Below are 24,879 nucleotides of genomic sequence, written 5' to 3'. Positions count from 1 at the left end.
CTCCACATTTCCCAGTGTCCTAAGACACCTGCTGCGGACGCATGCATCTCTGGAACAGGGAGAGCAATTCTGAGGGTAGGAGGAGCATTGGTTGGCAGGAAGGCGGGGGCTTATATAACCATGTGAACCTTCAATCAAGTCTAATGCAAAAAAAAAAAAAAAAGTATTGGGAAAAAAAAAAACAAATTGGAAGGAAGAAAATTGTCTTCAAAACTGAATTATCTGCAAGCTTTAGAGAGAAGCCAACCATGTAAAAATGCTGTCTTCAGGTATGGGGCCCTGTGACGCCTCCCTGCCCCCATGCACCTCCCATTCTGTGCCTTTCAGTCAGCACTGGTTTCCCTGAAGCGGTACTGGTCCAGACCAGCTAACCTACCCAAGCATCCCTTCGGGGTCATGAACTGCTTTCACCCCCACATCCGCCTAAACACACGCCCAGATTAATTATTTGGCTGCTTGTGCACAAGCATTTTCAGAAGGATAACGACAACAAAACTGGATTCAAGTATTTTATCGTCAACAGAGTTAAGCTACTGTAAACAAATGAAAGGAGAGGAAAAATGCAAGGAGAGAGGAGAGACCCGACCACTCTTGATTAGTCCCCCCACACTTTTTTCCCCCTCCTCCATGACTACAGTTCACTAACTTTCAACGTTTAACCCCAGAGGGAGCAGTTGCATAATTATAAGGGAGACCAGGGCTGACTGACAGCGATTGTGACGCTCTCGTCCTTCATTAAAGTGCTAAGAGATGCCTGTTATTGCAGCCCAGAATCAAGAGGACAAGTGCAGCGTACAGCAACAACCCCCCCAATAGCCTAGCCTAGCCTGCCCCCCCCAGGACTGGACAAAGCCTGCATTTGCCTGGCAAAGTCCGGCACGGTTACAGGGTTTACGCATAACTAACACCTCCAGTTAAGGTCACGCCCAGCTCAATGCAAAACAATTAAGCAATTAACCTCTGGCAAAATTCTTAGGGGAGATAACAAAATGTAGCAGAGGGAATTTACGGGAATCTAGGGAAGTCTAGATTTAACCTGGACACATAGCAGTATTTCTTGATTGAGGTATTTTATATACGTGTATAAACTCAATAAAAACAAGTGACCAACTACAGGTCACCGGTGCTAATTCTACACTAGGCATCCTAAGAGGGCTCACCTGACCCCCACCGGCTGCTGTACGCTGCCCACCCCCCCTCCCCGCGGCATGCGCCTCAACCTCACGGCTGTCTGCAAAGACAAAGCTTCATCTGCAGTTTGTGGATTGGACGCTCCTCTCCACCTCCATCACACAAGCCCCACCCTTTACAGGGGGGGTCCCTCCCTCCACCTCTGCAAGCCGTAGCTTCTCAGTATTTTCATATCAAAAAATAGTGCAATTTTTCTTCAACATTTATATAAATAACTAAAATCGTGCTTTTAAGTCTTTTTCCGTTTCCATATCAATATATGTATGTGTATATGCATATACATACATACATACATACATACATACATATATATATATATATATACACATACACACACACACACACACGCATATACATACATATATACACACCCAAACACATACATACATACATATGTACATAGATAGTTATGTATAATAATGTTAAACAAGTTGGCACCCCACAAAATTTCACTTTCAGACAAAACAGGAACAAAATCATCATTATAATCTATTCTCTTACAAAAATACCCATGCCCTTTACAGTCATCTTTTTATGGTACATATTGCAGATTACTTTTGTGAAATAAACAGTCTTTCTGTGTTTTTTTTTTTTAGCTTTAACTTTTGTGCAAACATTTCATGAAAATGTGAAGGGAAATCGATCTTCCACCTCAAGAGCCCACAGAGCTGGAGAGAGCCAGACACTCATTTCGGGGCCCACGAGGAATTGGGGTGGGGGGGGGGGGGGTGAGGGGGGGTGCTTTCAAACAAAAACAAACAAACATATGAATGACACAGGTCAGAATGGGAGAGTGGCTGAGAGCTTATTGACCACCCTGTGAATTCCCCCAATCCTGGGGGGTTGGGAGAAACTGGCCAGCCCACAGACATCGCACCCCTGGGGGGGGAGGGGATGCATGCAAAGCGTTAAAAGAAAACGGAGGAAGACTTGTTTGCTTTAAAGACATCAGCATCTCAAATAAAGGGTAAAAGCAACTATATATACTGATAGCGTGTGGAAACCCTAATGAAAAGGTATAGATGAAAAAGAAAAAACAATGGCAACATGGGGGGGGGAAAGGCTGTGAGCACAAAGATACCAGGTAAGGGGTGTATATTTATATAAAGACCAGGCTGAGATTGGGGGGTGCAGTCATTGTGCAATGAAGCAGCCCGCCCGCCCTCAGACTATCTCATAGTGCTCAGGGTCCACGGTCGCAGTCACACTCACACCTGCCACGGGGTGTGTCCACGGTCACACTCACACCTGCCGCGGATGCGGTCACACCTGCTGCGGCCACGGTCGCGGTCACACTCACACCTGCTGCGGGGTGTGTCCACGGTGACGGTCACACTCACACCTGCCGCGGTCACGGTCACACCTGCTGCGGCTGCTTCTTTTCCTTGCTGCGGGAGTTACTACTCTCCAGGCCGCCCAGGTGCGAGTGCTGCAGGACCCCGTGCATGAGCGTGGGGGCGGGGGGGTGCGGCACCCCAGCCGGCCTCTGCCGGGACAGCGCGGGGTGGTAATAGTGCCCGACGACCTCGCTGTAGGTGGGGGGCGCGCCCCGCTCGCGCGCCTCCCCGGGACAGTCTCGGGCCGAGGCGGCGCTGACGCCGGCGTGGAGGCTGGGGGGGCAGAGCGGGGTGTCGGCCAGGTGGCTGTCGAATACGGTGCGGTTAGGGGGGGCCCGCACTGACTCTCTGTTCAGCTCCAGCTGCTGCTCGGGGTCCCGCAGCTGCAGGGTACAGGGCCCCTGGTAAGGGGGGGGCTCCTCCCCATCTGACAGAGAGATGGTGGGGGGCAAGTCGATGATGGAGTGCGGCAAGTAGGGGTAGGTGGGCTGGAACCGGGCCAGACGCTCTCTCTGCAGGTAGGAGGGAACTCGATCCGGGGGCCGGGGGCCGTAGACCTGCGGCTGAAAACAGAAGCAGGAGCGAATGCAAATTATTCATCATTATCGAGCAGCCAATGAGAGGCTGTGCACAGCAACAGAAGCACCAATAAGAGCAGAGACAGAATGCTGTCTCTTACTGAACAGTAATTACACTCAATACAAGATGGCTGAGGCAGCCACATTATTGTACGCGTTTCCATTTTTGTAAATGTTGGCAGCAGGTAAAAACAAAATTCACAAACCACCTCACCTCACTGACTCCACTAGAGGACCCGGGTCCATCTGACGGCCACAGACTCCCATCCTGTGGGAGGGGGGGGGGGGGGATATGGCAAAAACATAAGTAAGGAAGATGTAGTCAGGTAGATTAGCTAAAGCCTTGCAATAAAATGATAGACGGGGATGCAGTACATAATTACACCACTAGATGGTACAAGGTGAGAAAAAGCTGGAAGGAAAAATAAAACTCAATTCTCTTGCTTAAGGAATACTTAGTATTTAGGATTATGCTTCATGATTAAATATATGGGATATAAAGCACGATGAAATGTTTTCACAATTACATCAGTGTGTTCAGGTCTGTTTTATGTGGTGGTTTGTCAGAGTGAAATACTCCCGGATTCTGGACCTTTGGGTATTTCCTGTATTTTCCTAACAAATGAAACACTGCTACTGTACCCCGATAGTTAAAAATGCCTGGGTGAAGTAAGGAAACACCCCCCTTCCCTTGTAATATTGTCTAGCTTAGCTTCACCACATTACTCAGCAGATTCCTGCCAACCCATCTACCCCGCCGTCCCCCGTCCCTGGGGACTTACAGAGGCCAGTGGAAGGTGGCGTCGGCGAGCTTGACTGTGTCTGGAGATGAAGGAGCGGGCCGACAGCCGGTAGTGATTGAGCAGACAGGTGATCACCACCACCATCACCATCATCACCACCACGATGACTAAGATCTGCACAAATTCCAGCTGGGCTACAGGGAGAGAAAGTGGCACCAGTTAGCGGGGGGCACTTTCACAAGCCAGACTCGTCTCATCGCAATCCAAGAACAATACTGTTTAACGACTCGGCGACAAACGTACATTATCATCCGGCCGCCAATATCTCAGGTATAAAAGGACTTCGGACTGGATTGCAAACCAGACATAGCAAGAGAGTAGCAGGCCAAACGCGTCATGTTGGGAGACGGCACGTGCAATTTTAGGTGCAGAGGCTTACATATCCTAACTCAACTTGATGTTAACCCATGTGAAAAGAAGTTAGAAGGAAGGGGCGTCTTATAAGAGAAACAGCTACCCTGCCCCAAGAAACTAAACCAGAAGATTCAGGAGTATCTACATCAGAAGGGAAGTTTTGCATTTTTGTTTTCACCCAGACTGGTTGCAGAAATCAAGCCATGGAAACATACAGGGGTGCCAAAGGTGAACAGCCTTGTTGAATATCACAGTCTGAACCTCCCACCCGCCAGAGATCCCAACCCTTCAAATCAGGATAAACTCCACACTCACAGAGCCCATATTTCATGGGCCTCTTACATGCAGCCCTGACTACGCCTGACCCAGTGCATGAACTAAATAGTGTAGACTCATGGGTCTGAAGGCCAGCCCAGTCTCACTTTCCTGCACACAGCTGTACGTTCCCCACTGATGAAAACAGGCTACCACAAGGGGGGGGAGGCAACGGTTGAGAAGAGCTCTTAATTTAGAGAAAGACTGGAGAGAACACAACAACCCTGATGACAGATGGGTCGGCAGTGGGAGGAATGAGAGGGGATCTAGGAAGGCCCGTGAATCTGGATGGATCCGCGCGGCTAGACCGATGGTGTCTGACTCGAATAACAGGAAATTCCTGAGGTTCGAGCACGAGGCCTGCCTTCGGCACAAGGCAACGGTGCTCTGGGATAGGCTCATCCACGAGAGCCTCGGAGTGTGGGGACAGGGTACGGCAGCCTCTTTCACAGGCTGAGAGAAGAACATGCACTAGGGGACACACGCTTCATCGGCTCTCTCGGTCAAATCTACAAAGGTGTAACGCAGATGTGTTAGTTCGGCTTGTTTCTGAGACGTTTTTGTCCAAAGCGACATGCAAGTGAAGATCAGAGAGAAGTCAGTCAGCCAGTACTTGGAGCAATTGCCTTGCTCAAGGGCCCCAACAATGACATCACTCCGCCAGCCATGGGATTCAAACCAGCAACCTTCTGATGAGAGTCCTAACCCACAGAGCAATACACCGCCCCAAATATCAAAGCAAGTGTATGCAGCAGAAGTAGTAAAAGGATTCTGGTATTGCCTGTTTTGTCTACACATGCACACACACACAGAATGCTGCAGAGCTCAGCTGGCATTGCTGTTATTTTGTCCTGAAATTCACCCACCCACCCCCTAAAATGAGGCGTGATTGGCCGATCCCCACCCCCTAAAATGAGGCGTGATTGGCCGATCCCCATCCCCTAAAATGAGGCGTGATTGGCCAATCCACCCAGATGGCAGTCTGGCAGAGCTGACTGAGCAATGATGGCAAAACCACACGCATGCCAAGTTAGAGGGGCCCGGAGGGGGGGAATAGGGGGGGACCACCAAACTGGGCCGAGTGCCTGCTGGCTCTCCCTGACGGGGCTGCTCATCTCCAGCTGGGAGACAGATCCCTAACTGGGCCTTCACAGCAAACACCACCCCTCCCCCAAACACCATCTCAGAGAGGTACCTCTTCTTAAGTCAGGTGAGAAAATTTGCCACTCTGAGCCAACTGTGAGACACGGAGCCCGAGGAGCGGGACAGACGCTGCCGTTGCCCAGAACACCGTTGCCCGGCCCACTTTGTACACGTAAACTGGCAGTCGCTTCACGCACAATTCTGAGGGCTAAGCTAAGCGCATGTTAATGCAGAACCACAAACCATTTTGTTTTAAAAAAATTAATAAATTGAATAAAAGCATTTTTATCCAGCGGCACATGGAGAAGAGCAACCGGCATGCGGCCAATGGAAGCAGCGGTACTTCGCACGTCGACCATTTCTGAGACTTTTTTTAGGAACATTGGAGTGGAATGTTATTCAGCGAAGGAGTGAAAAGGCATCCGTTCATCCATAAGCTTCTACTAGATGTCCTCCTGAAATGGCTTATCGCAGATAATGCTGCAGAGTGAAATATATGCTTACAAAAGTAAAAAAACAAAAAAGAAAACCAGACACAGTGCGCAGCCTTTTTATTAGGACCCTAACCCTGACTGAACTCGAGGTAAAGCCCCTTGCTTTCCAAAGCAAATATCAAGAAACATTATCGCGGCGAAAACACAGCGTGACGTTCGAGTATATCGGAGTAGGTAATGAAACATAAGCTAAATTGCCTACAACACAGTGGAACCGAAATAAAAGAAGATCTTCCTAACAGCTGGGACGCCATTACTTTGGCCCGGGAGGGGGGGGGGGGGGTCGGGCGTAACATAACCTGCAGCGCCGCCCGTGACGGAGACTCATGGGGACTGCCACAAAGGGGATGGGGGGGGGGGGGGGGTTTGTGAATCCCCAGATGACACGGCCACTCGACAAATGCCAAATGGGAGATGGGGGGCAGGAGGTCAGTGTGGACTGCGGTCAAGGGGAAGGGGGAGGTCAGCCCTTGTCCCCGCTATCACCCCAACAACAGCCTGACGGTCACCTCAACTCAGGCAGACAGGCCGTAAGTGGGGGGTGGGTGGAGCTTGGGGATCCAGGCCTGGTGGGATGAGGAGAGGTGGGGGAGTGCGGCGAATACATCAGTCCATAAAAGGCGTCTGCTGCAGGGGGTTAGGGTGTCAGGTCAGAGGTTCGAACAATCTGCTCACCCATTTCCATGAGAATGGTGGCGGTGCAGAATGGGCTGGGGTATGGGCAGCAGCCATCGTGGGACGGGGGGGATGGGGGGGGGGTGAACTCGAGACAAACAACAAAGGACAAAGCTGCTCCTTTGAGGCTGGGAAACACGGTCAAAGCGCAGAGAGACGGACCCAGTGTGGGAACTGCAGGAACAGCGAGGCAGGGCTAAAAGGCCCTTTCAGGGTGGTGTTCATGGTGGTGGTGGGGGGGGGCATGCATCATATGATTCGATTTCCCACACAAAAATTCACACGGGGTGACACGATGGCCCCAGAGAGCAGACCCACAGATACGACCCTCCTCAAGGTCACATGACAATTCACCGTGACACCATCAAGACCAGACTTGATTTCCTGGATGGCTGCAGCAGAGTGAGTAATCTGTACCCATCCTGTCTTAAACAGCCAGATGTTTCACTCTTAAAAGCACAAAGGGATTTTTTTTTACCAAGCCCAATATCAATGCCACCAAACAGAAATACATATATACATGTAAACAGAAATAATTATGTAAGCAGCAAGTAGAGACTGGAGCGCCGTCGGGAACAGGGAGAGTGGGAATACAGCTGTGATGTCGTAAAGGGGACAATTTAGACAAACAAAACAACTCCGGGGGGGGAGGGGGGGCATTCATGGGTTTGCCCAACCTATCCTTTGGCAAGGCCAAGGACAACGCCAGTGTACCTGGGAGGGACACCTGATTATCCCGGCTGACACACTGTCAAGGGCAGGAAAAAAACAGCAGATGCCAATGGAGGGCTGGGCAAGGGATGCTGGGTAAATCTGAGCCATCCAGCCAATGAGAGAGGGATTAATAATAGAGCGAGGGGGTCACACACACACACACACACACACACACACACACACGTTTGTATACATATTTTTGTGGGGACTCTACATTCATTTCTATGGGGAAAAACCCTAATCTCAACAATGACACCCGTAACCCCTACACAGCCCTAAGCTTAATCATAACAAACCAAATAAAATACAAGACTTATGACATTTTGACTTCAGTTTTTTGATTGCAGTCACAGATTTTCATAAAATTGCATTTCCTTTTATGGGGACTGAAAAAATGGTCCCCAAAGCATAAAAAAAAACAACAGGTTTTTATCACACTGTGGGGATAGACAGAGACAGACACACATGGAAGCCAACAGGCATACAGTGTTCCACAGCGCTCTGCTCAAATCCAGTGGGCCGACAGGAATCAGTCCAGCTAAAACATTCGGACTGTCGATAACATTCAAACCTCCTCTGACCCATAAGATACGTCTCAAGACTCTGACATTCCCAGTCACTGCTCAGTTTGGGGGGTTAAAAAAAACAAAAAAAACACATTTGCGAGACATCCCAAAGGGGGGGGTGGGGGCGTGCCAGACACCCCCTCCCTCCTGATGCCTGACCAGACACAACTAACTGCTGAATGCGAGACACTGCCAGCAGTCACAAGAGGAAAACAGATTACAAGCAGGAACCGTATACAGACAGACACAGCAGTACTAAGGGGATATAGGACTATCTGACATGTAGGCATGCATGGGTGATCGACACTTATCCATTACTGAGCTGGAGATGTGGCCTCCGTTTGCCCGGCGTTTCATTTCTGTTCTTTGCTCTCGCCCCAGTTGACCGGACCATCATTACAAAAGCAGATCTCAGTCGAGATCCTGGGTACACCAGGCAGGTTAAACGAAGGTTACATTTTTTAAATAATTTTCTTTCATTTCTCCCATTTCCATTCATCAGGCTGCCGACAGACTGGCCTCCAGGCACGAGTCATCTGGTTTTGTCAGCCACTGCCCCCCCGCGTCCCCTACTCTCCTGCCCCCAGGCCGAATGTTCACTACATATTAAAACGGAGAATCACAGCTCCTGTCCTACTGGCGATTCGTTCTTGCTCCAATAATAAATGTAAAAAAATGGACATTTAATTCGACACACGTGATCCGTGTGATGTGCCGAACCATAGCCTTGCGGAGGAACAGACGACGAAGTCCCCGTGTCTGGCGTGTGTCCAAGATATCAGCGTGACGGCACCGCATGAGGAGACGGCCGTCGTGCCAAGAGATGCAGGGACACACGGATGCGTAGACACACACACACACACACACACACATAACAAAATCAGATTTTTCCCTTTCCCACTCTGATGGAAACTCCAAGCCATAAAAACACCCTCCACGTCCGACATTTGCAGTTTCTGGGAGATATTCAGTTGTGGTGGGGGGGCGGGGGGACATTACTGAGACAAGCGAGAAGCATTCCCCCAGAGCCTCCGTTTAGCATCGGTCGGAGTCTAAATTAAGTACCCCCCACCCCCACCTTCGTCATCCTCCATGGCTCAGCAGACAATTATCACGGCGGCGAGCGCTGCTGTTCGCGGCGGGGGGGGGGGGGACAGCCGGCGGGGGGGGGCCCAGGTAGCAGAGAAGCCGGCTGTCTAAAACGTATGAAAATCGAACCTTGTTATCAGACGGCTCGTCTGAGGGCAGCTCGGGCCCCGGCTCATTGTTATTCTAGTCAGTGGGGGGGGGGGGGGGGGGGGGGGGGCTGTCTCCCTTCTCACGCCAGCTCTCTGCCTCATTTATCCGCCATCACCAAGGGCAAAAACTGAGGCCCGTCATTTGAATAACAGACAAAAAAAGATGGGAAGAGCAAAGCAAGCAGCAGCGTCATCCGTTACTTCCCCCCCCCCCACGTGCCACCCCAAGCAGGAGAATCCTTATTAATAACCATAGGCTGGCAGTCCAGACTCCCCGCTTCTGTCCCATAAACTTCTCAAAGAGCTCATGCGTTTTTCATAAAGATTATTCCCCCACCATGTCTGCAAATTAGGAGCTTCAAGGACCTGAAATCACAGCTCATGGACTGGTTTCACTATCCCGCAAAAAACAGACTGAAACAAGCAGAACCAGCCATGTGAAAAAGGTTAGGTTACGTTCAGTCCTGACACCTGAACGTGAACAAACATTACTCAGAGGTGATTGGCAAAAAAAAAGAGTTTTGAGTCACAGCAAACAGGATTGTTAATCTTGATTCCTTTTTAAATGTCTCAGCTAAAGTTAAAACGGGTGATTGTTCTGGCGAAGGGCCAAGTGTAAACAATTTGGGCCCATGCTTTCCGCAGCTGAAAGCTGGCCAAACCAGTCACTTAAGAGTCTCAGACAGATTGAGCTTGCGGCCAGACACAACACCGTCTAGCACGGCCGCCGTCAAACTTGAGAAACTACAAGGGGAAACCGCCAGAGATTCAGCCAGGTTATGGGCTGTCGGGCGGGGCGAGGTGGAGCAGACAAAACAACTCTGAACAGTGACATCAGGAACGCATTCTTCCCTGCTTCTCAACTAATTTTAGTTTTTTCTTTTTAAAAAATAAATAAATAAATAAAAAAGCGGTGGGTAATTCTAAAGGAAAATGACAACACTGACAAAAATTGTCAATCAACTTGATATATGCAAATATAAATTTCTAGGTATAAGAAACTATTTTCCAAAAGTTCTCCCAAGCACTTTCAGATGCTTTCAAATGCATAAATCCAATAAAACCAAGTGCTTTAGCTAATGCTAACTGGGATAATGGGGGAATGCAGTTCAACCAGATAGAAAAAGGCAGGGGTCCAGTCACCAGCCACAGACAATAGAGAGAGCACACAAAAGTTACTTAAAGCAATTGCCTTTACAGCTCACACGGGATTTTTCACTGTACTTAACACCAGTCAGAACAATAATGACTATAGACGCCCCAATAAGCTCATTCAGGGCAACATCATCAATGCAACGTGAGTCACTGAGGAGACGACTGCCAGAATAAAGGATTAAAGAAAAAATAATGCCAGTAGCTGCATTTGTTTTAATTGTGGCTTTAAGGGTCAGGACAGAATATCCTGCTGCCGGAGTAGAGTGAACACAGGTGCATGGGAGACAGTGGCAAAGTGCACCAGAGGGTTGGAATGCCTTATGGGATCCCTGATTGGTCCATTCCCACTGGAGATTATATCCTGATCGGCCCAGCTAAACGCAGCAAAATGTTGGTCTGATTTTTAGGACTATTCAGGTACATATTGATTGGTAGCCTAGAGGTACTTAACTAAAACCAAATACTGGGTTATTGAAACAAAACTGTCAATATGCATGAGCGGGTTCAGTGCTGGGCCTTGAAGTCCCTGGATACTCTCCCCCGTTTGTGGCAGGATTCCTGCAGCAGCTCCGGCATCCAGCCACAGTGCAAAGATACGCAGGCAGGGGAAGCGGCCTTTCTGAATCAGAACTCTGTGTGTGCGTGTGTGTGCTGTGATAGACTGACATCCCATTCGCCGTGTCCCCCCAGCACGGACCCTCTGCTTCCTATGACAGGCTCCAGGCTCTGTGACCTTGTACTGGAGAACGGAACAGGAAAGTTGGAAGGTAATATACACAAAAAAAATTCCATATTACAGATTATATATATATATATATACATGTATGAAGAGTACACCACGTACAGGACATTAGTGGGTAGTTAAGATCCACAACAGCCATTGTGTGGCTGAGCTGAAACGCGAGGGCTGCTGCAGGAATGTGCACGTCTGCGGGGCCGGGGGGGGGGGGGGGGATGCTCAGCTGTTCCTCGGGAGCGCGGCCAAGGCTGCGTACTCTGGGACACGCGTATCCGGGCACCACGGAGACAAGGGGTCCCATCTCCGGGGTCCTGCGACACGCATCCATATTCAGGGTTGGGGGGGGGGGGGGGTGCATTGTTAGTGGCCCTTATCTGCAGACACCTCAGGCGGCAGGGAGTCTAGACAAGGCCGACAAAAAGCATCCCCCCCCCCACCCCCACGCACACACACGCCCACCCGCCGCTACCCCCCAGCCCAGTAGAGAACACTACAGGAGACCCACACTGTCACACTGGATCCTATTGTTTAATCGGAGCAAATCCACGACTGTCTGGCAAGTCAAGACCTCAAACTCAATCTATTAAATCAGCACATTAAATCAGTACTTGACTGTACGACCTTACATACGTATATACAGAAGCAGACGGAGGTCTTTGTCTGCAATGAAGTCAGCATAATATAATGTAAAATCTCATCCCTGCTTCTCTCCCACCGGACCTAGACAACCAGAGTACACATAACCACCACCACCCCCCCACCCCCCCAAGCTGGCAGCCCTCTAAAAACACTGACGTTAAGGCGCAACCAATATCTGGTTTATGGCCGCCAATGTTTATAATTGAAACTGGGTAGAGCCTTTTCGGCTCGATAATCAGATAATGAATTGGTAATTATTACAAAACTGGGGCAAGGAGACACAAGATAAACCAGACATCAATAACAAATCAATAAGGCTAGACTCAAGCAGGCAGTGGAGAGGGAAAGTTCTTAGGTCACCATAAGCCACGCCTGTCCCTTACTGCCAGCCCACCTTCCCCCACCCCATGTCCCCCTGCTGGATAGGACAGGAAGTGCACACCAGGCGGCCCCAACACACAACCCGACACCCAGACGGGAGACAGCCGGACAGCCATGAATCATCGCTTTCAGGAAGACTGTTCTAGAACTGGGCTGAAGTGGGGGGTGGGGGGTGGGACCTTCCTGGGCTTGAGCTGTCATAGCCCAGAAAATAAAGGAGGAGAAATGCTGTGGCTTTACTCTCAGCCGGAGCGCAGCTCCCAGAGGCCAGTCTGCACACGACACAATGCGAGGCCTCCGCACGGCGGCAGGAAAACACATGACATCAGCTGGAGAACGTCCCGTCTCGCGTGCCTGAGATTTGTGGGGAGACTGAATTTAAAAAGATACAAATTTGAATTATGAGGAAACAGGAACTTGGAGACAAGCTGCGGGAACAGCTGGATGAGTCCCTTGAAGCCGCAAGAAGGCGGCCAGATTCAAAAATGCTGAAAACTGGGAGACATATTAGGTTATGCGGCTGAAAGGAATATTTCAAAAGCCAGATCTTTTTTTCTAAGGGCAACAATAACTTGTCCACAGTGCAGGCTCCACAGTTTGAGAGAGAGCAGACACTTTACTTTGTGGGGAACCTCGCTATGACCCCTGACCTCTCCCCTTTGACCTTCACTCCTTCACACACGGCCCTGTTACCAGGCAACATGGCTGTGCTCCTTCATCCCAAATTTCCCAGCAGATGCACTGGTTTCTTATGCAAATTGTTGTTTAAATTTACATAAATCTCAATTATTAAGACAATGATTGTGTCCCGGCGTGCAATGGGAGCCAGCCGTGTGTGTGACCCGCCACAGCAACTGGCATGGAGAGTAAGAGACACAACACAAAAAACAGGTTCACAGCGAACCAAAGACAAACTTAAGAAGCACACAGACATACACGTGTAGGACACACGTGCTCACAGGGCAATGGAACGTCACTTCTAGGAAAACTGTTCTAGGAAAATCTGGGTATAGAAAATGGATAAAGTCTCATTATACAAATATACTCCCCGTTCTATATTATTATGCTGAGATGCTGAGAATGTATTTTTTGAAGTTATGCACCCCCCCACACACACCACCCACCCCACCACCACTATTTCCCCTCCCTGATCTACTATGCAAATGACTCCCAGGAGTCATACCCCCACCTTCCGGATCATTGGCAGAAGTAGGGTTAAGGAGCCCCGCCCCCCCGCCCCTGTCAGCAGGCTGTTCGCGGGGCAGCGTTCCCCTTTGCATCATGTCTAGACTGCAGAACAATGGGCGGCCAAACGCGGAGGAAGAGGAGAGGCCCAGACCGGCCAGCCTGCAGACTGCCTGCGGCTCAGGTGACGGAAACCTCAGACAGGAACTCCTCAGTCAAATTACCCCCCCCCCGCATGTGTGCTACAGAGGACAACCAAGGGTCCACATGCCTCCGTGCTCCATCCACACAGACCAGCATTTCATACCGGCGTGATGTGAACTGTGAGCCATTTAACAAGAAATGTTCAAAATATCATGGCTCCAACTCATGCAAAGTAATACCCCCCCCCATCCTACACACACCATACTAATTCATAATGACTCTTTAAGTCCTTTATATGTGATTGTGTGTTAATAACTGGGATAGTAAAATAATAATACGTAAATAATAATTCTGATTAAGATAAAAGTATACAAAATATACAAAAAACCGCCTCTCTCTCGTCCAGATCCGAAATGCAAGGCGGACTGAGCGACACTGATATTTCCTTTCCATCTTCCATCTATCCCACCCCACCAGCTTTCTGGTTTTGCTCATGTCCCCTGCATTGTAGGCTACCCCGCCGTGCTTCGCGGGAGATACTCGCCGGAGATACTCGTCGGAGATACTCGCCGCTGACCTCTCTCACAGGCCGCTTGCAGCGGTTCATGTGAAACTACTCCAAGTCGTGTTGGCATTAGGAAATGCTGAGGGAACTCTCTACCAGAGCGCACAAACACATTTGCAATTCAATTAATAGACTTTTCTGTTATTTGGTAGCACAACTGGGGTGGGGGGGGGGGAATGTTCAGAACAAAAGACAGCGGAGAATTATCATAGCCTTTCTTTTAAGGAGAAAAAAAAAACAAAAAACATCCGATTAGTACGTCTGGTGCATTTTGATTTGACTGGCTTGGTGGCTAATACACAGCACTTAGACATGCAGCTACAGACGATATCCAAACCCCTTGTAATTGCACAGAAGGAAAATGCAGTAAAAATATTTAACTGTTTTTCCCCCCAGAAGACCTAGTTAATGCTACCTTCGAGAATGGTTCTACATAATATGGGGTGGGGGCAGGTGGCAACAGATTAAAACCAAGCCCCCACCAATTTAGGAAGATCGGGTCACCGGTTGTTTGTTCCCCCCCCCTAAAATGAGGCCAGCAGGATCCCATGGCACCAGCACCCTCGATAATCCAGGACCCCACCCTCTCTTCTTTGGCATAACACTGAAACCCTGATTCCTCCCCCCCCCCCTTCCCCAAATCCACCCAACGCTTCTCCCACTTTCCATCTCAGCCCCGATTCTGAGATCTTTGATGACGGACAGACATAGCGTCAGTGTGAAAAACCTTCCCAGAGAGCATGTGATTCGGAGACGGTCGTCATCCAAAACGGCAGAAAAATACCGTCAGGATAAATATCGCTCCTTTTCTTCTGGGGAGGGAAGAAAACAAAGCAAGCAAATCCCTGTTGTGGCTGATTGCCTTCAACTTGACTTTGAGTGTGGATCCTTGCTCCTGTGGGGTGGGTGGGGGGGGGGGGGGGGGGGGCTGCTCATCACCAGCCTGCCAAGGACCACAGGCACCGGGACAAAGCGTCTGGCTGCTGCTCAGCCCACAAAAGGAGGGGGGGGGGGGGGGGGGGGGCAGAGGCCAAGCGAGACAAAGACGGGTTCTCCTTAGCGGAAACTACCATTTGTCCGACTCAGCGATTCCAAACCCCCCCCCCCTCCACGAATTGGAGGCGTTTAACTAGCAAAGGAGAAAACAGGTAAGGCACAGTGCCCACGACTGATAGGCCACCCTACAGGACCTGGAAAGACCCCCGGCCCACGGAGACAGCCTGGGGCCGGGGCGGACAGGAAGCCGAGCGGGTCCCTGTGCCGGGGAGGCAGGGTTGGCTGCCTGAACACGGTAGCTGAGCACGGATACAAAAATAGAGAAGGCATTAGTGATACCCCGAGTGACTTTTACAACAGAGCGAGAAGGTTAGTGTGTTAGGGAACGCGGCAGTGTGGGCTCGTTGGGGTGGTGGGGGATACATATTTTCATAGAGGGAGGACTGCCTTTTAATGAGGGGGAGAAACTGGTGCCAGACATCTAGCATAAAGACACTCTCCACTGTGGGGAGTCTTGTTTTAAACATACACGCGCACGTACAAAGTTTTTCCATTAGCCGCCTGCCAGTGTGTGTGTGTGTGTGTGTGTGTGTGTGTGTGTGTGTGTGTGTGTGTGTGTGTGTGTGTGTGTGTGTGTACAGGACAAGCCTTACAGCCAGTAACCTTGTGTTCCACAGGTCTGGAGTCCAGATTTTTACTCTCACTCAGGCACCCCCCCCCCCCCCCCGCCACCCCCCACCCCGTGCCTCCACACTTAACTTCTTCTGCCAACTCCTCAATCTCAGACCATCTAGATTACATAAAGCCTGGTCCTGAGAAGACCAGCCTCACTCTCAGCCACCCCTCCCCCACCTTCCAAGCTAAAACAAAAAGGCTGAGATTCAACATCCCCCCCCCCCCCCCACCTCATGACACCAATCCAAAAGCAGGGCAGGGTATGTGTACAGTTTTAGAGAAAAAGAACAAAGTCAAAGTGAACGCGTTGTTAAGTGTCTATTTAGAGAGAAAAAAACTGAGTAAGTTGTCAAGTGTTTGGTTTCCAGGGTCAACAAGACCTACAATTAGTCATACAACCTGGCTTCTAAAAAAAGAGGAAGAGGAAGTACAAAACGAGTGCGACTTCCAGCACAGCAGCCTCTCCCCCCACCGTTATCTGTACACCTGACGTTTTACTTTATACTAAGCTACCAAGTATCAAAGGCACATATCGGCGGCGAGCCGCAGGCCCCCTGATGGCAGCCGCGTGACAGCGCGCTCCGACCAGCGGCCCTGGCAACCGGGAGCGGGCAGCTCAGCGCCGGGCAGCTATTAAAAGCCGGACTTGCGGGGAGAGCCGCGAGACAGCTGTGTACTGCAGACACGGCAGGATTCCTCAGCGAGGGGAAGTCAGCTGCAAGCCCGGTGCTGGGCTCGCCATATTGAGATATAAATACATAAATGGAAAATTAACAAAAAAATAAAACATGACTATTAACGGGTTACTTGGCACAGCCTGGGCTACTCGGTCTCCCGTTCCTCCTTCCGTGTATGTGCTTTAGGGAAACAGGGTGGCTGTTTTGTGAATGTGGATAGGGGGGAGGGGGGGGGGGGCAGGGAAGCAGCTGGTGGTGGCGTGAGACACAGCCGAGCGCTCTCATTGTCGCGGTGATGGTGTTGACAGAGTGGCGTAGACGGCGGATAGCCCAGCGTGTCTGTGTGCGCGCGTGTGTGTCTCACACGGGGTAATGGGCTGGGAACCCAGGAGAGGCGGGTGGAGGGGGGGGAAGACACCTGCGCCATGGTTGATACAGTGCTGAAACCAGGGCGCTTGTGCCATAAAAATTCCCAGACGGGGAGTCAGGGGAGAGAGGGAGGGCAGGCGCGCGTGAGGATGTGTGTGCGTGACTCAGACAGGATGACCTTAGCTGCGACTGGGTGAGGCCTGTGTGTGCATGAGGGTGTCTGTCTCTGGGCGTCTGAGGCCCAGTTGTACACCATGTAATGCCATCATGGGGGGGGGGGTTGGGGGGTGGGTGAGGAGAGGATGCAGCTGGGGTCCCCACACCCCCCCCCCCAACTCAAAAAAAAAAGGGGAAAAAAAAGAAAAGAAAAAAACCTCATCTGGCAAACAAAGCCAACTGTCCTGTCCTACAGCAGTAAGGTGCTCCACAGTGGGGAAGGGTAGGGGGTTAGGGTGGGGGGTTTCCCCTTCTCACTGTTTACATCCTGCCTTTTCTTACTGGTTCCTTCTAGAAAACCTCAAAAATGGGCAGATGTTGTTCAAAACACACATAATTCACCCTTCGCCCCAAACATGGGGTCTCAGTGCATATACACTTTGCTAAACTTTGCTACACTGTTTTCCACCGATTCTTATGACCCGATTGCAAACTGGGGGCTGATCGTAACATATCCAGACTGTGCCAGATCTGATCACAAAACTGTGATCATGCCTGTACAAAGAGAGAGAGACAGGACTGGTGCACACACAGACAGACAGGTTTGTAATTATATCTTTGCGGGGACTCTCCATTCATTTCTAGGCGGAAAACTGTAGTCCCAACATGACAAACTTAACCTTAAGTAACCAAACTTGCATACGATAAACTTTTGCCATTTTTAGTTTTTGGTTGCATTCACAGCTTGTCAAAATAACAGGTTTTTATTACATTGTGGGGAACATTTGGTATATACACATAATCCATCCACACACACACACACACACACACACACACACACACACACACCACTCTGAAAACTTGTGCTGCACTGGGGTGTGTCTGAGTGACAGTGCAGGTCTAATATACATGGTTCCCATTTGTACATTACTAGGAATTTCCTGAAATCAGAGTACCTGAGATTATAGGTTTCTGTGTAACAGGGATAGAGGAACACGCCTAAGCCAGACAAACCCAAGAGCGTTCCAGAGGCCCCCCCAGCATGCAATAAAGTTATGGTGCGCCAAGCCTGAGGCGATGCCAGTAGGGGGCGCCGTTCCACCTCCAGCCAGCTCCCCACGTTTGAAATCCTGGGCCGCAGTGCAGGCAGCCCGTCCCTCTTAGCCGGGAAGCGTAAGCCTGTAGCGTGACCAGGCCATATCCTCCAAAACACCTGCAGGCCGACCGCAAAGGATGATGTCAGAGCTCAGGAAGGCTCGGCTGAGCCCAGATTGCTCAGCGGCTGCGGGCCGTCTGCGGTCACGCCACGCAATCGCCACACACGATCACATCTATATGTAAATATCAGGAGGAATCCCACATTCCTGTACGCCAATCCGGAGGATACGACTGAATAGGAGAACAAGGGCACAATTAACAGTCCGTTTCCTAAAGCAACGTCTCAGTTTTTAGCAAGCCGCCCCCAGAGCCACCAAGCAATAATTAACCTTCGGCAGGATGACCGAGCAAGTCTCAGACCAACGGGAGATGGTGTAGTGATACTAAGGTCATCAGTGTTGGCTTGTTTCATTAACTACGAGACCATCTCAGAAGACCAAAGGGAGGGAACAAGCAAGATTTACTTGCCAACACACAATATGTCAAATACAACACATAGGGAATACTTCCCACATCCCCATTTAATTAGGAGCAGATTTTTACTTTTTTTTTTTTTTGAGACGTGGGAAGTGGTCAGCCCAGGGAGACTGAGATGGTCCAGACTTGCATGGGTCCACTCAGGAATAGAGGGACCCTGGCAGACAAAGGCACTCATTTTCTGAAGACTAAATAGGAGTCAGGAGAGCAAGAAATAAAGGGGTGTTTTGAGAAGGGAGATGAGGGACTGCTGGCTACAGAAGCCAGCCAGGCCTGCATCTCAGAGATGCATGTAGAGCGAAATATGTTTTACATGTGAAGGATGTGTACGAAGCCAAGGGCCGCCACCACACTGACTAACATCAACCTGAATTGAATGGTCTCGTTTTGTTTGGGAGGTAGCCGCACTGTCAGAGGTAACTGGGAGAGGCATCTTAAAGGGGGGAGGTTATTTGAAGAAAGCAGTGCTTCATGAAATCATACCTCTTAGATTCATCTATAAAATGCCAGAGTTTTCCCTGACTAACGTCTCTGGTGTCAAAGGATGAATGCTGAAGGAGATGGGAATAGGATATTTTATTTGAGGATGGGGGGTGGGGGGGTTGTGTGGCATCACATCTGGCTCGTGGTCTGGTTTTGGCCCCTCCCCTGGGGATGCACCACTGTCGACTCTCGGCCCTTTGTAAGCAGGCGGCCTCCCTGTGGCTGGAAAGGAGACCACCCCCCCACCCCCCCAAACACCATGCTCTGGTGGGGGCCAAACCCGTCTGCTGTGCACATTTTCCCCAGTGTTTTTTTCTTTTTAAATTGGACACTAAGTACAGGCCACCCCTCTGGCCGAGGTGAGCTGCACACCCACTGGAAGGAAACTCATTTCCTCTCCACACCGTCAAACAGCTGTGCCTGTATTCCTGATTCCCAATCGGGAAGCGGGATGATTTACATCCCTGCTGGGAAAAAATAGGGAAAATGACTGGATGTGCACAATACTTAATCCCGATTACAATGCAATTCCATGTTGGGACACGGGACTACCCTGAGACACACGGAAGGACACAAAGATGCAAACATTTCCTTGGATCCGGTTAGGGCACATTTCCGTTCTGTACAAAAAGTCTTACGCCTGCATCCTTCTCTCCCACCCCCACAAGCATCAAATGTGTGTCATACTTCCCAGAACCAGACAAGCAACTGACAGACACCCCCCCCCCCCCAAATACAGCACTGACCATCACAGAACGAAGCCAGGCCTAACCACCCTTAGATTGGGACTGGATTCTCTCATGAGAAATGCCAAAGGAAAGAAGATTATTTCTGCATTAAATTGCAATAATCCCAACAGCCAGCGCAGCCCATATAAGAAGCGTAGTGCTGTGTCTGTTCTTGGGGACTCGTGGTACCATACAGACAACCAAAGTGGAGGCAAAATTAAAGTACAGCAAACAAGAATTCAGGCTGCACCCAACCTTCAGCTTCCGCAAGTGCATTTTTAAAGACCTACAGAATTACAAATTTATCTTAACAGGCTCTTACTTACAAGATACATAGACTATGAATGATGTCTATATAAAATGATCTATTTGATCTCCAAACTTCAGTTTTCACATGAAAAATCTTTTCAATTACTAAAAAAAATGTACAATTAAAATGATCTACGGCATAAAAATAACTGATCTAAATGTCACGACGTATGCAGCACCGTCACAAACAGCACCGATGGAACATGCCACAGGTAAAGCTTAAGGCGAAATTGGGTCTCAGCGGGTTGTATGGAAACATTCTTACTTGGGGGAAATGGTTTTATCAGCCTGGGAAAACTGGTTCAACTCTCACCAGGTATGTTCTTTTAACGCAGGATTTCTCCTGATGATATAACCAGTCCCAAACCAAGGCCCATATATTTAACTCTTCGCAAACCCTCATGATCACAACTGCATACGATAAACAGACATCGATATCTGTACTCACACAGAAGACAGACAAAAGAATAACCAGAAAAATACAGCATTTCTGACAATTCTTTTTTGTTTTTTTTTTATATTACAAGAAAATCTGTTCTTTCGCAGATTGCTTTTATTTGCATGGTTTTTTTTTGCATGAAAGACAATGTGTCAAGTCATTTCCACACAGCTTTATAAACCACAAATTCAGAAATAGATTAAAAACCAAAAGGCTTTTGCAAACAGCTAAAGCTGAAAAATGAAGTATTTCCACAAGATGCCTGCTTGTATTTTGCATTTGCTCATCAGTTAAAAATTATAATCACAGGGGAAAAGGATAAGGGAACAAAAATATAATAATAATAATAATAATAATAATAATAATATGTAATGCACAATATGTTCAGGCAGCAAACTGACAAGAAATCACTTCATCATATTTATTTTTAGTGGACATCAGAGTATCCAGACAGAGAGAGTGAGAGAGAGAGACGCTGTCGGAGGTTAGTTGTGGGTATTCCCAATACACTTTAGCCTGAAGAGACGCTTCTTCCACAAAATTTCAGCATTACATAACAGGAAACTGCACCCACCGGCCGTTTTGGGGGATGGGGAAGCAGTATAATTTTGATCTTTCTCCATGATTACAAAGCGTCACGGTGTCTATCACGGTGTCTCTCCATGATCGGCACAGAGCATCTTTTGTGCGCCCGCCACGCACCGACAAAACACGTCTCGGTTATCACTCGCCAAGATAAGCGGGGGCAAAGCCCCCTTTAAGGGAAATTCCTTTTTTACTCAAAGTAGTTTTCTATGCTAGAGACTTCCGTCACGATATCAAACGTTATGCATCCCCTCGTCCTCTTAGCTGCAGAATTCCTATGAATTATTTTGTGATCAGAAAGCAGACAATTTTTCCAAAAAGAACTCAGCTCAGTAATTAAAAAGTTAACATTACACAAGTGTTAATTATCCTCAAATGAGTGGGGGATTACTGTAGCTTAAATTTAATATGTAAACATTCAGGAAACTAAGACATTTATTGAAAAGAAAATCATATATATATAACAAATTACACGAAAAACACGCTCCAAATACAGCCTCCCTGGAACAGAATACCCTTCCTATTGCCCAGGATGCACCACTTAACTCCCAAGTACGTTCACATTTGTACAGTAATCGCGATCAAATATTTCATACACGTCGTTCGAATCGCGCACATGGAGAAACCATCGCCGCCCAAGTTCACGGAGTGTCTACCACAAACAGCCTGTGGTGTCAGAAGTTTGCCACAATTTGAAAGCAAACCGGGTCTGCATAGTCAATAAAATTATAGTCCAAACGAAATTTGAAAGCTTCCAAATTATTTGTGGTTACGCAGCATAAAATATTAAAAAAAAACTTCCGAAAAAAGTTAGACTCCTATTAAGACTTGACTGCGCCATTCACCACCGAGGCGGAGCGACGTCCCAAATCCCCTCCGCGACTAACATACCACCTTCTCCCCGGAATACCAACAGCAAAGTGGGTTCCCCACGAATAAGTCTTAATTATAGCTTTGTTTAAGTGCATTTAAACATTAACTTTGTTGATGCGACGCGAATCGATATTAAAGTAAATAATTTATTTGAAAAATCTGTCCCCGATCTGCGCCAAGAGCCTCGAAAAGCCTTTAACATCAGTTTTATTTAATGCAGATCAATTTTATTGTCCAGAGACGAGCAGGAAAAAAATTAACCCAAGTAAGATGCAACATACTGTTACTTAAGAGTAAAAATTGAGAAATTAACTACATTAAAGTACCCAGGCGACCTCTAAAACCAGCGAAGTGGGCAATAACTAAGGAATTACCCAACGCGATTAGATTGCTTGTTAAGCAACAAATCTACCTCGTCTAAGTAATTCATTTAGCAAAGACGGATGGCTCACAGAAGACAGCGGGACACCCGGGATACAAAATGGTTTTTAAAAAGTACTTACTGATCTCCATACTTTGGAACGAAGTCGAGCGTTTGCAGTTGCATGTACAGGATACATTGGTCTGGATGGCCGCAGTGCCGTTTTTTAGACCCATTAAGTTAAACATTTAAATGTGAAACTACAAAAGGAAAGAAGGAAAAACAAAGCCCAAACGATAGACCCAGATTCTCCGGTTTTCTTTCCTTCTCGTAGAGGCTGAGATCTAACAGAAACATGAAACGCCGTTTTCTTTCTTCGGTGCGAGTCTGCCGGCGGCAGTCGGGGGGTTTATCGCGGGTCTCAGTTGCCTTGGTCCCCCCCCACCCCGGGCCGGTGCCTGGCCTCCGTACTCCAGTATCCCCGATGTTTGTTAATAGACAGCTTGTGCTACTTTGTATCCGTCTGTCTGACGGTCTTCGTGCTCGCCTCATTCAAGTCCAAGTCGGCTCGCATCTTCTGCGGGGCAGGGCTTCCAGGCAGACAGGATTACGTCAATGCCAGACTTGGACTGTAGAGATTGACAGGCCCACCAGCCAATCGGAGCACGAAGCACTCTCTCCAGCGCTCTCTTTTGATGTAGAACATGGCGAGGAGCTCGCCCACAGCGACTCGCACAGCACTGATACTCGCTTAACTCTACACCATACCTGAAAGTTCATGACCTCCGCGCGTGATCGTAATATTTCACTACTAAAACTGTCTACTTTTATATTATACACACATTTTATTATATGCACGCATCTCATAAATAGATATATGTACAGACATCATGTGTGCATACAGCAAAAAAGAACTGTATACATATACTGTACAAATCACCAAAAATCTTAAAATATTCAATATCAAGTATTGAAAAATACCTGAAATAGTTTTAATTCATGAATGCTAACATTTTACATACATACACAACTAGGTTAATTTTCAGCCCAATTACGCACAATATCATTTACAAATGCATTATGTAACAGTATTATCTTGCTGGAAACAAAGGTGGTTTCACCTGATTAGGTCACCCACGGTTAAGACTTAGACAAACCCTGTTCCGGTAGTAACTTTAATTAGGATTAACCCAGTCCTACAAAAGTTTAGGCCAATTGTTACATACATCAGAATGAAAATGCCTTTATTATAGCTAGGAAATTGTTTCAGTTTGCTCAAATCCGGAATCCTCTAATCCAGACATACATTTATGTCGCCTTACAAACATGTACGTAATATATTGCATACTCATCTTAGTAACAGTTGCATAGTGATGTATAAAAATTTGGCCCACTATCAGACCATATGCTTTTAGTGGCGCCCCCTAATGGATAATGAATTAACTGCAACACCAGGCCAAAAGAAAAATCTCTCTCTTGCTTGCTTTGTAGTCTTAGTCATTACCGGATTGTACAGGCAGGGGTAAAAGCAGTACAGGATTGTCCCTCAGCCATACAAAAGACAATGTATCGGTTATAGGGCAACCACATAATATCCCCCTCTATTACCATATTTGTAATGTAATAAGCGCTGTTGTTTTGTCTACCCCATAGTTCTGGAAAACATTGCACAATTCTGATTCAAAGCCAGTTATTCCTTCCACAGAAAACATTTCTATTATTATTATTTTTTTAATCATTGCTATCTGCTTTGTTTTCATGGGGATCATTAAAGGAAAAAAAAAACACAAAAAATGCACTGAAGTAAGTGAGTAAGTAGACAAACAAACAAATAAATAGAGAAGCCAAAAGATGCTCCAACTTTTAAAAACAACTGTGCTTCCTCTCTACAAACCTGAATGTTATATAAAGACTCAGCAACTTAATGTATGAGGTCGGCTCACAGACATCGACCCCCGATGGCCGTTTTCGAAACTTCCTACAGACCATGTCCTGACCTGATTTCTTTTTTGCCTTCTGTGGTCCCTTCGTCTTCTTCTCTCCACTGGCTTCTCTTCCACATCCCATTTTTGCACATTCTCTGACTAAGACCTCTACCTCTACAGTACAATAATCAGCCTTGTAGAATATGCAGGTACCAGAGTTACAAAAGAGTTATAACAATGTCGCTGCACATATTCGGCCATTTATACCTTTCCGTAGGTACATTCAGTGGCTCATTCTTGCCATTTATTGGCTGTTAGGATTCTGTGCTCCCCAACACAGCCTCGGACACACGCGTCACATGTCACCTTTCTTACATGTTGTGTTTCGCGTGGACTTCAGCTACTCTGTATATTTTCATTTTGTGGTGGTAACAAATAAGGAAGTGTGACAG

The 24,879-nt window shown here is 48.1% G+C and overlaps 1 protein-coding gene across 1 annotated transcript; it reads right to left on the bottom strand.

Moving 5' to 3' along the window:
- Window positions 1-1,912: 1,912 nt before the first annotated feature.
- On the bottom strand, window positions 1,913-23,115 carry pmepa1 (prostate transmembrane protein, androgen induced 1). The gene is made up of 4 exons (XM_023795445.2): window positions 22,645-23,115; window positions 3,889-4,043; window positions 3,321-3,374; window positions 1,913-3,091 (listed from the first exon to the last, which is right to left on the bottom strand). The coding sequence occupies exons 1-4, from the start codon at window positions 22,748-22,750 to the stop codon at window positions 2,549-2,551; spliced, it is 858 nt and encodes a 285-aa protein (XP_023651213.1). The 5' UTR covers window positions 22,751-23,115; the 3' UTR covers window positions 1,913-2,548.
- Window positions 23,116-24,879: the final 1,764 nt, after the last annotated feature.

This window comes from Paramormyrops kingsleyae, chromosome 8 (assembly GCF_048594095.1).
Source record: "Paramormyrops kingsleyae isolate MSU_618 chromosome 8, PKINGS_0.4, whole genome shotgun sequence".
Taxonomy (NCBI): Eukaryota; Metazoa; Chordata; class Actinopteri; order Osteoglossiformes; family Mormyridae; genus Paramormyrops; species Paramormyrops kingsleyae.
Note: the sequence above shows the minus strand (reverse complement) of the source record. Positions and strands in the feature narration are given on the sequence as shown.